This window comes from Melanotaenia boesemani, chromosome 12, assembly GCF_017639745.1.
Source record: "Melanotaenia boesemani isolate fMelBoe1 chromosome 12, fMelBoe1.pri, whole genome shotgun sequence".
Taxonomy (NCBI): Eukaryota; Metazoa; Chordata; class Actinopteri; order Atheriniformes; family Melanotaeniidae; genus Melanotaenia; species Melanotaenia boesemani.
The window spans coordinates 13,946,805-13,961,970 of NC_055693.1; the positions used below are offsets into that span (position 1 = coordinate 13,946,805).

The 15,166-nt window shown below is 39.3% G+C and overlaps 2 protein-coding genes across 3 annotated transcripts; both read right to left on the reverse strand.

The window, feature by feature from the left end:
* Positions 1 to 2,050: 2,050 nt before the first annotated feature.
* Positions 2,051 to 8,676, reverse strand: nxpe3 (neurexophilin and PC-esterase domain family, member 3). 2 transcript variants are annotated; one of them, XM_042001307.1, is made up of 6 exons: positions 8,417 to 8,676; positions 6,183 to 6,351; positions 4,210 to 4,991; positions 3,126 to 3,193; positions 2,805 to 3,020; positions 2,051 to 2,733 (listed from the first exon to the last, which is right to left on the reverse strand). In XM_042001307.1, exons 2-6 carry the CDS (start codon positions 6,318 to 6,320, stop codon positions 2,171 to 2,173), a joined length of 1,767 nt encoding a protein of 588 aa, XP_041857241.1. In that variant the 5' UTR covers positions 6,321 to 6,351; positions 8,417 to 8,676; the 3' UTR covers positions 2,051 to 2,170. The 2 variants fall into 2 exon arrangements, with proteins under 2 accessions (XP_041857241.1, XP_041857242.1); XM_042001308.1 differs by having other exon boundaries at positions 6,183 to 6,371.
* Positions 8,677 to 8,791: 115 nt separating this feature from the next.
* On the reverse strand, positions 8,792 to 14,770 carry cep97 (centrosomal protein 97). Its single transcript, XM_042001304.1, has 11 exons — positions 14,647 to 14,770; positions 13,722 to 13,864; positions 13,414 to 13,572; positions 13,210 to 13,311; positions 12,982 to 13,095; positions 12,714 to 12,880; positions 12,454 to 12,618; positions 12,092 to 12,270; positions 11,299 to 11,950; positions 11,098 to 11,173; positions 8,792 to 10,359 (listed from the first exon to the last, which is right to left on the reverse strand). The coding sequence occupies exons 1-11, from the start codon at positions 14,681 to 14,683 to the stop codon at positions 9,853 to 9,855; spliced, it is 2,301 nt and encodes a 766-aa protein (XP_041857238.1). The 5' UTR covers positions 14,684 to 14,770; the 3' UTR covers positions 8,792 to 9,852.
* Positions 14,771 to 15,166: the final 396 nt, after the last annotated feature.

The following is a 15,166-nucleotide window of genomic DNA, read 5'->3' on the forward strand; positions in this document are numbered from 1 at the left end:
TCCTGGTTGTAAAATCTTTGCTCTGCACATGCTCGAACAAGATGCAGATGCAAACAGTTGTTTGATGAATTTGTGGGATGTCAGTTACCATCTGCCCTGTTTATCATGCCTCATTTCTGATATAGAAATGTTCTCAACAAAATATAGGTCAGGGTTTGGTTTGTTTTTTTTATTTAAAACCATAGTTTTTATACCAGTGGCGGAGCTAGAGGGGTGGCCAGGGTGGCACTGGCAACCCCTGAAATCTGACTGAACACTCCAGGTGCTACTGCAGGTGATTGACAGGTCACTGGAAGAGGAGGGTAGAAATGCATGTATTACTAGTGTCATGCACCAGTTAGATGAAAATTTTAAAGTAGGTTCCTAATTAGTCATCCTTCAAAAATAGACATTTCACAGTACATTTGTAGAGGAGGCTTTGTCCCTGTGCAAGTACAACTACTAATGTAAAGCTATTAACCTGATGTTAGTCTAAAGCTATGTAGCAGTGCTAATCTAGTGTTAGTCTAATGTTAGCACTAGTTTAGTTGTAAGATAATGTAAGGAAACCACTTGTGGAGGAAAATAATTTATCAAGAGTCTCACGGAGAAGGATCTACTCATGAGTCACGGGACATCAAAATAAAAACTAACATATGTCTACCATTGTTGGAGCTTTACAGCTATATGTGCAGGTTGTTCATCTGAGGTTTTATTATTATACTAAAGATCAGATTATTTTCAATTAATTGACACCTCAGAACTGAAAGAGGATTTACTTGCTTGTATACTTTTATGGTAAACGCTTTTTCATCAGTTCCCCTTTGGGTGGCACCTTATCTGGTTTTAGCATGAGCACTTCTAAAAACACTCATTTCAAGATAACACACTATATCTGATGCATGCCGGTACATCTGCTCTGAACAGATATGACCTTTATTCAAAGCAGGGCGTTGCAAGTCTTTCCGCACAGGCAGTTCCTGTTTTAATGCTATCTTCCTGGGCAGATATGTCAAGAAAATAATAGATGTTAACCTGAAACACATTTTATATGGGAAAATAAAGAAATAAATCAGCATACTGGAAACGATTTGTTCCGATTGTAACAGTTTATTGAGCAGCACCGAAGCTTAAGATCAGGAAAAAGCATCACAAGTGAGAGCTGTTAAAGGAAATGGTGAATAGATTCATGACTCACATTTCATGTCAGCTGGTGGCAGAAATTTAACCACATTGTTGGGCAGCAGCCATCTGAATCAGGTAAGAAAGTAAGTAAGTAAGAAATGATTCCATAATCAAAAACTCCAATAAATATGGGAAAGTATGGGAAAATAGCATGGGTAAAATTTCAATAATTAACAAACACAATACAACTGTGATTAAAATATATTTTTAAAAAGTCAAATGTCCTCATGATAGACTACTTTCCCCCTCATTAAAATTAAAATATTTAAATATGTCGACCAGTTCAGACTTCTTCTTAATGCTTTATGTTCAAAAGCTTTAAACACACAGCTGCTCCTTACAACAGAAAGGCACACAAGTTCTTGTAGCATGACAGCAATATACATACCCCCCCCCCCCCCCCCCCCAATTCAATGTCTCTGTGTTCCTGAGTTATGATGCTGCATGATGGCCAGAAAGGTGATGCTGTGGAAATCATGCTGATGTCAAACTGAAGCTGGCTTTGAACTTTTAGACTTTAAATGTCTTCATTTCATTTGTTCATCATGAAACTTTTGAATGAATAAATTATGGCTAAAAAATGTTTTGTGAGGTTGCAGTGAGTGAGGTCTGACTTTTATTCACCTACAACTAATCACTTGAGTTGTGCTGGGAATTCTTCAAGGCAATAGGGGTACACTGCATTTACTAGAGTGGGATGGATGGATTGATGGATGAGCTGCTATAGATTACCTGTGGCACACACATACACTCACATTCTCACACAAAAACATCTTGGTAACAGGGCAAAGTTTTTGGCATTCCCAAAATAAAACAAGTTCTAAAATAAATTGGCCAGTAAACATTTACCACAAAGGGTTTGTCAGTTCTCTCATTAAGGACAATATTTAAAGGGAAAACACTTTTTTTTCCTTTTTTTTTTTCGCAGAATCTAAACAAAGAAGCGCTGTTTGAAACTGTGGAGTTTCAAATGGCTGTATACCGATCCAATTCCATCACTGCACTTCTATTTCTGCGTCTTTTTCATCTCTGGGCAAACAGAATTTAAAAACATGTTTATCATGTTCCTGACAATGGCAGGAGGTGGATGGAGGGCGTGAGGGAGGTGGTGTGCTGCAGTCATTTCCCAGGCATCCACCATCAAAACATTCAGGCCCTTGAACATGGCCTTGAGCACCATATCAAGCTGCAGGGAGAACCAGTCGCTGTTGTACAGGCTCACTTCTTGGTCCAGAGCCTGGAGATTGGCTGACCGGATCACTATGAGTGTGTCCGGCGCTCGGTCCAGAAGTCTCAGCACCGCTCGTCGAATGTGGCGAAGTCGCCGAATGTATACGTCCACTGGAAAGGTGCTGAAGTGGGCCCAGATGCTGATGACCACCACAGTGTTGGAGCCCCCAGGGAGGCCGTCTAGCTCATTGGAAATGTAGCGCAGCTCACTGGACATGACAGTAGTAAAGCGGATGGGAGGACCGTGGCAACGGTACTTAATGAGAATATTGTGGATGCTGTCTACCGCCATGAAAGGCCCAACATTTTTGGGACTGTGTAGGTTGAACTCCTTCAGTTCTGGATGAGATAAAAGGAATGGAGGTTATACTGGTGAGTGTGAGATTAGTCAAAAACAGAGAAGTACTCACCTGGCACAAAATCGATGAGGTACTCAAACCACTGTCGAACAGTAGAGTCTCCATACATGTAGATCACCTTGTTCCTCAAACACTCAGTGACAGCAGACGTCTCATTAAACTGACGCAATGCATCGCCACCTAATGGCCTCCATGAGTCCTTGTAATAATATCCCGAAGGTGCAGGCTGTATATGTTCTGGTTTTACACTGCCACTTCCCTCATCAACTTTATTTGAAAGAAAGTGAGAAACATTGTTGACAAAATGAAGTTGATGAATAAAGCATCACAGCATGCAGTAACTGATAAATGATGACAAATGTTACTCTGTACCTCTCTGTGGCAGAACATTGACTCTGTCGGTTCCTGAAGCCTGTATGGGAACTTTGATGTTTACATAACTGAAACAAACAAACAAATATAAATATTGTTGCTTTAATTACTGTAAGAACCAAAGCCAAACCATTTACAGCTGGAAACTGTAGTGTATAAAACTTTACTCGGCTAGTTAGTGGTGTGTTTGCTGGTGGCTAATTGCTAACCCACTTCCAAAAATGGTTTAACGCTGTTTAAAATGGACATAAATGATAATCTATGATTTAATATCTTATTTTGTCTATTTTTAACGCCAATGAGGGCCAAAAATCACAAGTATCCAATATTAACTATTGCATATGTCCCTTACACAGAAATGTCTTTAGTCTTTGAAAGTTTTATTACTATTTTGTGCTGTAAATGATGGGATATTAAAGTTTTCTCAGTTTTATGTGGACAAAGATCATTTTGCATTTGATTCACAATTTTTACAGTTTTTGGAGATTACTGAAGCTTTGCTCATCTTTATTGCTGAGAGACTCGGCTTCTTCAAAGTGCTCTATAAAACAAATTATATTTACTTAAATGTGCCAATTAATTTATTTAGTTTTAACATGTTTCTCCAGCCATTTATAAGTATTTTTCTTACTTTCCCAGCATTTTTTGCCCTTTTAAAGCTTACACCTACCAACAAATTCAAGATGAGCTCATATTTTTCATGACATAGTAAAAATGTCTATATTTTATTGTGAATGAAATATGAGTTTATGAGGTTTATGGGTTTATAAGTCATCGAATTGTTTTCATTTACATTTTACACAGTGTCCCCAAAAAAATTTTTCAGCTGCAGTTGTAAAATTGCAGATTATTCAATGATTTTTGTGTCAGTGATAGTGTATCAATACAACACCAAAATTAGTTTCACCACCAGTAAGGTAAACAATGTTGGCCCACAGACTAACTGTACTGTTGCAGTTTGGCCTTTTGTTTAAAGTTATAAATATAAAAAGTCACCAAACTCATTTTTAAGTCCTTTGATTAAAGACAAGTGCATTAAATGTTTAATCACAGCATATATAATTTTTTAGAGACCAGTACAAACCTTTGAAAAAGCAAAGCTTCTTTGTTGGTAATGAGGTGTTTTAAATAGCCTCCTTTGGCATGATTGACTCTGGTGTCACAGCTGAGCATCTTAGGCTTGTAGCAGTACCAGGGCTCGCCTGTGTAGAGGTCTGTGTAGTTACACAGAGGCTGCTGGTTGGATGGCAAGCACATGTTACACAAAGTAGTTTCGGACAAGAAGCCCAAGCGGAACAGGCTCTTGAAATACACCCTATCAGGCCGATCTTCTCTCAGTCGTCGCAGCACAGCAACGGCTTCGCTGGAGTGCACCAGAGTTATTTCAACCTGCACGGACCCCTCCCAAAGCAGCGAGAACAAAACAGAATAAACTCCATTTTTGTGGTCCACCACCGTCCCAACAACACTTGCTCCTAGCTCAGGCGAGTGAAGTCTGGCTAAAAGGAAATCCCCACCATAGTGCTTGGGACGGCCCTGGAAGTCGTGAATTTGGACGAGTGCCTCCAACTGCTCGCCAACATGCCACTCTCTTCCCCCTTTACAGGGAAGGATGGTGAACAGGCTATGCACAGGGTCACTTGTCTGGCGCAGGCTGGTTGGTTTTGAGTGAGGTGGAGGGCCAGGCCAAGCGATAGAGTCCAACAAGAAGCGCTCTTCCAATTTATCTTCAGGAGAGGGTCTCTGGCCCAGATGGGCACAGAAGGTGTGATTGTGATTGAAAGTAGGGAGACTCCCTGGGACCAAGGATGAGTGGATCCTACTCTGCAGCTGGTAGAGAGCTGAAATCGTGTGGCAGTTCCAGTTCTGAAGAGAAAGAATATTATGAATGTAACTGACTGTAACACAAAGGCTGGCACACCACAACACTGTAATGTGGTAGATGCAATGTGGGAAATGTAGGATCACTGTTTGTTTCTCTGTGTTGGCCTCACTTGCTAAATGCTGGGTTAGGCTCCAGCTTCCCTGTGTCCCTTACTGGACGAAGCAGTATAGATAATGGGTAGATGGATGGATGGATTAATAGTGTCTTGCAAGTCTCCAAAGTTAATACTGTCTACACATGGCCACACTGCTGAAGGTAGGAAAGCAGTTTACTATGAGGGAAATCTTTCTGAAATATGTAGTGTTTTTCCACGATTCAGCTGTGCTTACTTGAGTAATTAAGAATGTTGCTCAGGGACACTTGTGTTTATGTCTTGCTGAGAGAACTCAGTAGATTGTTATGATGCTTTTTTTTCTGATGCACACATACTGTGAGTGCAGCAGGGCTGACTGACTAGCTTTGGACCAAAGGGTCCTTTGAACTCAACACATGCATGTCAGCATGCAAAAGTCTTGAAACCAAATTCTTCTTTTTGTTTTTTAATTGTAAAAATAAAAACTAAAATTACACAAAAAAGGAACCTAAATATAGGCTTTTCTACAAAACAAACTGAAATGTGGTGTAGGTCAAAAGACTGTGTTGCTCCAAGGTTCAGTGGCTTCTGATATTATTTCTGGTGATTTTCTCATCTCAGTCCCACAGCCAATCAAAATGCAGTAATTTACATTATGTGTTATCAGTCAAAATTCTCATTTCTACTGCAACACAGAACTACATCCCTGTAGAAAATTAAATCAATCACATCACAAACTAGGATAAATAAAAATTCAATAATAGTAATAGAAAAATGGATACAACAGAAAACAGCATATACAAAATGAACATTCCCCTGCATTGCATAAACAACACATAAAAAGGTAAACAACCGATCATTTACTTTTAATGTAGGTTATTCAAGCTTTTTATGAGTCTTATTACAGTGAAATGGAAAGACGTGGGTTTCTTTCTGTCTCATTTGTCAAGAAAAGCTTTCTAAAAATTTGTACTAATAATTTACAGCACTATAAATAAGACATAAATTAGATCCATTATTTCAAGCCCCCTTTGGAGTTCACAGGAAAAAGAAAAAAACCATCAATTAAGACCCACATGTGGCCCAATTCTCTCCTCACCTCTACAGTCTGGATGTTGCGCAGCAGGAAGATAAAGCATGAGAATGCTAGGAGGAGGAAGATGAGCACATAGTTGGACAGGTTTCGCCACATGGTGCTTCCCATGACCAGGGCCTGTCTCACTCGTGCTGTCACCATGGTGATGATGACACACTTTCATCCATTAACACTGCAAATGATAAAGGTGGACAAAGAAAACACAACCACTTAAGTACTTTGACTTATTTAAACCAAACTAAATGCAGAACTAACTTGTCCTACAGTATCAAATCTAATTTCTGACTTTGAGGGAAGTAAAAACAAAAACAATCAATATCGACAGACCAAAGGTATGTGAGCTGTTAAATCATATGTTCTTTCTTTGGGTTTAATAATCTGTGCTGTCTTCTGCTGGTGACAAGATTTAAAAAATAGTTAGCTTTAAGCATAGAAAATCGTTTTAGTGTCTGGTTTTATGTCTAGCTCTTGTTTGGAAGCGCTAGACATACTTAATGCTTATTTAGGGACAAGCAGGAGCTCTAGTCTTCGCCAGATTGTCTCTCATTACTGTGTGGTAATCAGGCCAGTCTTGGTGATTTTCTCGTACCGCTTTGCATTTAAACCTGACCTTGTTATCTCTACTCCTCAGCACCTTGTTATTCACACCCTGGAACTGACTAGCAGCTATGGACCAGGACTTCTCTTTCCTCCAGCTCACCACCTAAAGTTTGTGCCTGCCTGCTCGCCCTGCCTGCCACCTAACTCTCTCACCGCAACTGGAGATACTTCCCTGGCTTTACCCCTCCAACGTCATACCACCACTGGATCCTAGTAAGCCGCTGATTTTGCAGTCATTTCCTACACCTCTCATCAGATCCACACTAACCCTCTGTCCTATCATAGGAAGAGCTTCCTGGACCAAGCTTCTCACATTATTTATAAAAAAACACTTTTCATTTCCTCCCTCGACTCAAGGAGTGTTCTGCATTTGGGTCCTCCTTCCTCTCCGACCGTGACAACATAAAGCAATTGCCATTAACAATATTGTATTATCCTGACAACAATCCAAGAACTGGAATCACATTACAACTTTCAAATAAAACTGTGAAGTACTTCATAAATTCAAACATTGCATCCTTTTGCAAAAGATCCATGACAAAAGATTATATTAACAAAACACATTTTAACATAAATATTATCATTGTCATCAATGTAAGTTGTTTTTTCAGATTAAGCAGAAAGAAATTATGAAAACACTGAAACATGTGGCAAAAATTAGAATAATTGTTTTGTAAATAGGCCCGTTAGTGTGGAGAGTGTTTGCAGAGCTGACATTCTCCAACCTAACTGACAGGAAATCCAACCAAGACAGCATCTAACTGCAATAATCAGGAAATGGTTATTGTGCTGTAATACATTAGTAGAAGGAAATGGGATTTATTTTTTAGATAAGCAACTACAGAAACAAGATTACACTGGACTAATGAGCAGCAGACATGAACTGTAGGTGGACTGGATTAAAGATGAGTCCTTGGACAGGGACATTATGCTGAAAGTAACATACATAGATAACATACTAACATGGCTGGCTAAAGAAAACAAGCTAATTTTTTCCAATCATTGACAATATGAATCCACATGTCAGGAAAACAAACAAGTGAGATTACTTCAAGAAAGACACATCAACTCAATTACATGGCCAGTAATCACATTACAACTTTCTTTTCTTTTTTTTTTTTTGTTTTTTTTTTACTTAAGTTACAGAGACTTGCTTAGGCTTGAAGTGTTTTCTTCTAATGCAAATTTAAAGCTATTGTTGTGCCTTGTAGTTTAACACCTGACTAAAATATTCTTTGAGGTTTTTCTCGTCTCCTGTTGTCTGTGCTGTATCCAGTTGACAAGGCAGAAATACTGAATTTTAAACAGGACCTGTTGTTAAGACGTTGTAGCTTTATGAAGGTTACATTTCCTGCTTGTTAAGCCTATATAATGGTACATGTTTAAGCAAGCAGGCTTATCAGTAATAAAATTGTCCGACAGCTTGGTTGTCATATAAATGGCACATATGACTATAATCCCCAGGCTCGTCTATATGTTGGCATCTGTAATGTTAGATATAAAATTATAACGGTCAACTGCAACGACGCCCGAGCCAGCAACAAAGAAAAATTGATATACTGGAACATAATACTCCAGTAGATGCTATTAGTGCCGCTTATGCGTACAGTTTAGCCGCGTAACGTTAGCATACTTACATGTTAGCATGATGTCGGGCCGTGACAGTTATCACGCGACGAGAACTGTGGGTAAGAAATGGGGGTACAAGCGCCTGGGAGGTAGAGGCGTTCCGAAGGAGCCTCTTGCGGTTAGAGATGGAAACAAGAGCCGGAGTCGAGGGTGGATGTTGATATCAGTTTAATTGCGCCCTCTAGTGGCCAGTATTATAAATTGTTGTGTTTTTTTTTTTAACTAAGATTCTTGTATGAGTCAATAGCTGTCTTCAGACGGTGGCTCCCTTATCGTTGCTGTAAAGACTGGAGCAGTAGGGCATTACTACCGATTATTACACACAGAAACAGCCTTACACAATGGCTGTTTTATAGAAAGTCAGATTCAAGTATATAAAAGCATTTTCAAGGTGGAATATTTTCTTGCACCTCACTGTGCTAACTTCTATTCACACAGCCCAAACGATAACTTTACTTCCTTATCATATGAAATCAAGTGTAACTGGTATAAAAATCCAAAATTGTGTTTTATGATCACATTTTACAGAAGTTAATAAATGAAAAGGAAACTAAATGAAATGTTTCATTTTGCTGAGTCACATGTCTAAACTGCCTGACTGGAAAAAAAATATGTATCACTTTAATTTTACATCTAAAACTGTAAAGTTACCAGCTCATTAGTCTTAAGGAAGGTACAGAATCACCTTTATGAGTCTTTTTGATTAAAATACATACTAATAAAATCAACTTTGTGAGTTGACAAAAGCCTTGCATTGCTTAAAAACTAATTTTAAATTAATTAAATAAACAGATGGAAAATATAAGATGTGGTTATGTTTCTTACAATTCTAATAACCCCAAAATAAGAACATTTCTGAATGTATAATTGCATATTTATTTAAAATGTTCTATAGAGTACCACAACATTTTTCTATTAATTATCAGATAATGTTGACCAAAACCAACAGATGAGAGAAAACAGGCTTGTGACTGGCACTATACCAAGTGATGTGTAATATATCTGTTGTTACAAGTGCAATGGCTTTAATGATTTCTATTTATTATATTTCACAAAAATCTAATTGCAATAAATAAAAAGGTTACAACATGTCTGACTTTTATCAGTCTAGGCGATAACCTGCAAACAAAAAATAGCTTTTAACAATACTCATATGCTACATCCCAACGTCTTTACGAAAAAAAAAGAGAAATGTCCAAAAACAAAAGAACAGGTGGTATAAAACATTGAGTTACATTCACATTGAGGTCCTGTTTCAAGCTTGTTCTGGGTTTCAGTCTTAATGAATAGCAGAAACAAATAAAAACTGCAGGATCTGGGTCAGTAATCTAGATGAGTGCAGTTTTCAGATGAAAGTCTCAAGAGGAAGTGACATGTCTGGATTTTACATTCTAATTTACACACATTCAGCAGCTCTGAAGAGCTGTGAAGAAGGTGAGGACTCTCAGGCAGAACCAGCAGCTGTCTCTGCCGTTTTCTGTGTGGGGGAGTTGACGGATGTCGTCCTGCTGGGTGACGCTGGTGAGGAGGGCTGTGGTGTTTCTGTTCTGTGCCCAGTCACTTCCTCAGCCTCCTCCTCTCTCTGCTGTACAGAAGACAGGTATTGCGCCAGCAGGCTGCAGTCTGCACTGTCCGCACCATCATTACCACCAGCTTCTGAGTCTTGTTCGAAGCTTATTCGAACGGGGCTCAGAGTTCGCACCGTCTTCAGAGAATCAGCTGTTCCGCTGCTCAGGAAGCTGTCCTCCTGCAGCTGTCGCTGCTCGCTGGTAGACTGGAAGCCAGAGTCTGGGAAGGAAATGTCAGTGCTGGGTAGGTTGGTTGTGCTGGGAGCAGCAGGTGGGGCTGCCTTACAAAATGCAGGAGATGAGGCGTGAGCTGCAGTGACGGCCTGTGTAACAACTGTCAGCTGATGCTCCATGGACCGCTTCCACTGCTGCATGGACTGGAGCTGCATAAAGAAGACAGGAAAAAAAGCACTTTTAAGCTGTGTGTTTGAGAACCAAAACACATGAGGAACATCATTGGGCATTCAGAGATTAAGGCTCTTCCTCAATAGCTAATTCATTCTTATTTTAAAAGGAATAAGGTCAAAAGTGAGATATTTCTTTCATTTTTAAGCAACACTTCTTTTTTTTTTTCCCCCTCTTAGTTTCAAAAATATCAAAAGAAGGGAACAGAAAAAGCTGAAGTCAGTGTGGGCTGCCCGGGGCTATTTTCTCTTATTTTTCTAGAAATCTTCCTGCAATCCGCAGAAACTAATACCTAAAAACTTTTTTTTTTTTTTTTTTACAGCCTTCTACTGCTTTGTAGCCATCAGTTTTTTTTATATTTCAGTCTTCGACTTATGCATAGAAGGGCTCGCGACTGGTGACTGCTGGCACAAGATTTGAGCTGAGAGTACTTATAAAGCTTTCACATCATCACCTGATTTTCTCTAACAGTGACTTTGAACAATCTATAGCCTCAGTGTTCAAAAGATATCAGGGATTTGAGTTCCTGGACTGTTGCATTACTTCCATTTTATTGTTTTGCTCTAAAAATGAAACAAAACAAAACAATTACTCACTGGTGCTGGTTGAAATGTTGAGAAGGATACTTAATTTTTCACTTTATGCCTTTGGGTCATTTTTAACTCACTGCAACAGAGATTTTCATCAGTAAATAAGTGATCATTTCAAAGGCTGACCTCTTTCCACAGAAACTTTACAGCCTCTTCCTGAACCAGCCTTTGCAATCTCTCCTCCTCATACTGCTTCTGCACACTGCAAACATACCACATTTCATTTTACCAGCTGATAGGAAGCTGTAACTATGAGTTTAAGTAAAAAACATAAATATTAAAACTGTAAAGAAAGTTTTTTGTGTGTGTTGCTGGTGAGTCACTTACGTGTCCAACTTGTCAGAAAGAAAGAGGATGTGTTCTTGCATCCTCCGCAGACGGATTTCACAGCGCACCTCTCTGGCCTCAGGGTGACAACTTCGCGTGTAGTGCCCCCGCCACCATGACTGTATTTTAATCGCTGCCCTATCTGCTTCCATCAAACTTGTTTTACTGACACAAGCATGCACTTCCTCCTGCTTAGAGGCTTCTTTAATTTCTGATTTACCAAAGTCAGAGACTGCTTCTGGATCATGTTGTGCAACGACTCTGACTGCCGATGATCCAGCTGTTGTGGTGGCAACAGAAATAACTTCCTCTTCAAAACTCTTCCTTTCACTCTTACCGATTGGGGATGAATGATGTGTCTTGTTTGTGTTGCACTTTCTGGGTTGTACCGGCTGCTTTGGAGCCAGAGAATCTGGCTCAAAGGTCTCCGTCTCATCCTCGCTGTCAGAGTGGGTCGTTCCTGGCTCCAGATCAGACGTGAAGGGAAGAAAGGTGGATTCTGATGAAAGCATGCTGCTATTGAGTTTGTCTTCATCAGTCTGGACATCCTCTAAAGAAATGTGTTCTTCTGCAAGCTTTGGGCTATGGACCACCGGCAGAGATGGACGTGAGGAATCGCAGGTCACCCAGGTGTTAAACTGCACGACTGGCTCTACACAAAATAGACAGGCTTAACGGCTTAGATTCTGAGCAAGAAATGTCACATCATAACTATATGTACAGAGAAAAACAACCCAAGCAAAACTACAATGCCTTTTGAAAGCTTCACAAAGTGACACAGCATTCTTCTTACCCTTCTCTTGGACTGACAGAGTTGCAGCTGGTCCAGGTGTAGTGATTTTCTTTACCTCTTGGACTCCCTCCAGTGGCACCGTATGTGATGGACTGTGGCTCTCCACATCTAAATGAGTTGGACGAGGAGGGCTGGGACAGCCTCCTCGAGTCTCTTTTAGCAGCTGCTTTTGATGAAACCTGAGACAAGGATGACAGTTCCAGAAAGAGGGTGTTTAACTATGTTTAACTAAACACTTTAAATAATGAATGATCAAGGATTTTGTATGTTAGCAAGAGCATCAGGTCAGCACTGAATGATAAAGAATTCTGATGTCATGTTGTTTGTATGGTATAGCAGCACTGTTAGATTCAGATGTATACCTCTGCTTCCTGAGGATTTTCTCCAGTTTGGCATCTTCTGCTGTCTCCAGGGCTGGTGATGCAGTCAGAGGGCAAACTGTAGCCAAGTACTGAACCAGTTGCACGTGCTGCCCTGGACGATATGAGCGACCTTTACCCTGACTGTAGAGCCACTCTGCCTTTAGACTGGAAATGTGACAGTTGCACACAAATAAAGACAAGATTCAAGCATACTGATTAGAACTGATTAGCACAATTTAACAGCACAGGAATGGACGCACCCTTCTTTCTGTGTTACTACATAACCATCAAGAACCTTCAGGCTCAGGCACCAACTCATGGCGTATGGTCGATAATCAAAACCTGGCAAGGAGGGAGTGGCCATGACACATGGGTTGCTCATAATGGACAGCTGCTCCAGTTCATGAAGAGGCGCAAGATATGACACCTAGGGAGTAATAAGATTAAAGGTGGTCTATATAAATCTGCCTTTGTTTGATGTAAATAAGGCACATCACAAGAAAATAAAACAAAGGAAAAGATGATTACTTCATTAAGATCCCGTATCTCATTTTCTGCCAGCGAGAGAATGGATAAATGAGCAGGAAGGTGAGCGGGGACCGTACGAAGTGTTGTAATGCTGTTTCCGTGAAGTAAAAGTGTCTGCAAATTTACAGAATATTTATAAAGGACACTTAAAACAACACCAACACAACCATAAATAACTAGTTCATTATTTTTGTTTAAGTGCACATTTTTGCAGAGTTCAAGACTCACCTTTAATGCCACCAGTTTAGTCAGATCACCAATGGCAGATATGTTATTGTCAGACAAATCCAAGTGTTGAAGGGATACACAGTTGTTCATCTGCTCAATGACCTGTCACAGATTTGGGATGGTTAAATATTTATCATTATGTACATGTTGAATCTTTGGTAAATAAATAAAGTTAAAATATGTGTGAACCTCTTTTCTCCTCACTTTTATATTGTTCCCGGATAGGTTAAGCCATTTTAAATGAGGCAAATCTCGTAGTCCCTCGATGTAGCCAATACTGTTATTAGGAAGATTGAGAACTTTCAACTCTGTCAACCGACACACCCCCATCATTCTCACCAGACGGTTATTGGCCACAGATAGCTGAAAACAAGAAAATAAAGATTTTAAATCAAGACAAAATATTAACCTGAGATAAATGTTTAGTTATGACTCACTAAAGCTTGCCATCTATGAAAATAAAGCTAATGAAAAGCGAGCAAAAAGGGCCTAGGGTTTGAAGGTTTAACTACCTGCTGAAGGCTTGGACTCTGTTCCATGTGATCCAGCTTCATTATGTTGTTTCGGTCCAAGATGAGAGTGTGAGTGTCCTGAGAGCAAGTAAAACTGGGATCCAGTTTCTGCATTCCCTGAGCTGAGAGATCCACCACAGGACCTGTTAGGAGAAAGAATGATATTGAGCAGACTAAAAAAGTACAATTGTATCTTTATTCATTTCCATGATCATACAAAAGATGCAACGTCATATAAGCATACATTAAGCAAAATTCCCAATAACTAACAGTATTAGAAAGAGGAGTTAGACTACACACACATTCACAGACATGGACACATACAGACATATAGGGAGATAAGTATACATTCAAGAAACTTTTGCTTAAGGTTTATCTGAACTTAAACTATGTTGATCCAATACTTCATATTTTTAGTTTCTGATCTCTCATCTCCACTTTTTAGTTAAAGTTCTGTAGACAAGCAAGTATGTACTGTGCATGAAGCAGATCTGGATAATCACAGATTGGATCTGTGACATGGGGAACGAAAATATGCTACCTTCAGTCTCTAAGCAGAGTTCTGCGTAGGTTACTGATGTAATGTAATTGTTGCTGCTAAGATCAAGATATCATGAGACGGCAGTACATTTTGAAAAGGACACTAGATTTCTAAACACCCATTTTCTTACAACCGATAAGATACGCAGAAAGATAACGTGAAATGACAAGAGCTGATATGTTCATTTTTTTAAAGAAATTGTTTAGCTACACCATAACACAATCTGCGAACCTAATACAGGAGAGCTGACACTGGATGTTTGGATCTGCTGGTATCGTTAACGACCTAACGGTTGTTATCTGATACGGCAAACACTGCAGCTAACATTAAAGAAACTCAAATGATTGCTTTTTGACCAAACTAAATGTATATACAACTACTTACCACCGTTTGTATCAAACTGTAAATCTGATACACCCATCCTGTCTGCTTAGACAACACCAAGATTTAGCTATCAACTCTGTTAGCTGTACGAGGAAAGACAAGAAGCGCCTGTGAGAAGTCAGTGTGCGCCTGATGGTTTTCTGGGAAATGTAGTTTAAAGTGGTTCTTCGTTCCTTCTGGTGCTCCGTCTTTCAGCTTCGAAAAGACTACAATATTTCAGTTTTGTTGACGTGACCCGCCAAACGAGTTAAAGTAAAAAAATAAATATCTAAATTAAAAGTAAGAATTTAATCAAGTAATTTTAGTTGCCCTGAAAGTAATTTATATATTTTCTTTCATTTTTAATTAATTTGCAAGCCATGTTTAGTCTCTATGCTTGCTTAGGCATCTGTGACGTCAACGTTTTAATGACTGGCCAAAGTATGAATTTGATTATAGGATTTTTAAAAAGCAATAAAAATAAAAATAGTAATAATTGTCCCGGGTATTTAACTTTTAAAAGATCAATAAAAAGGCAAGT

What these genes read in the sequence shown, in the direction of transcription:
- nxpe3 (XM_042001307.1), bottom strand. Translation starts at nt 6,320, where the DNA reads ATGGTGACAGCACGAGTGAGACAGGCCCTGGTCATGGGAAGCACCATG. An exon ending in GCAACATCCAGACTGTAGAG is followed by an intron (nt 4,992 to 6,182) that starts GTGAGGAGAGAA and finishes CTTTCTCTTCAG; the next exon opens with AACTGGAACTGCCACACGAT. An exon ending in GAAGCTTTGCTTTTTCAAAG is followed by an intron (nt 3,194 to 4,209) that starts GTTTGTACTGGT and finishes TGTTTGTTTCAG; the next exon opens with TTATGTAAACATCAAAGTTC.
- cep97 (XM_042001304.1), bottom strand. Translation starts at nt 14,683, where the DNA reads ATGGGTGTATCAGATTTACAGTTTGATACAAACGGTG. An exon ending in AAAATCCTCAGGAAGCAGAG is followed by an intron (nt 12,271 to 12,453) that starts GTATACATCTGA and finishes TCCTTGTCTCAG; the next exon opens with GTTTCATCAAAAGCAGCTGC. An exon ending in CTTTCTGACAAGTTGGACAC is followed by an intron (nt 11,174 to 11,298) that starts GTAAGTGACTCA and finishes GTATGTTTGCAG; the next exon opens with TGTGCAGAAGCAGTATGAGG.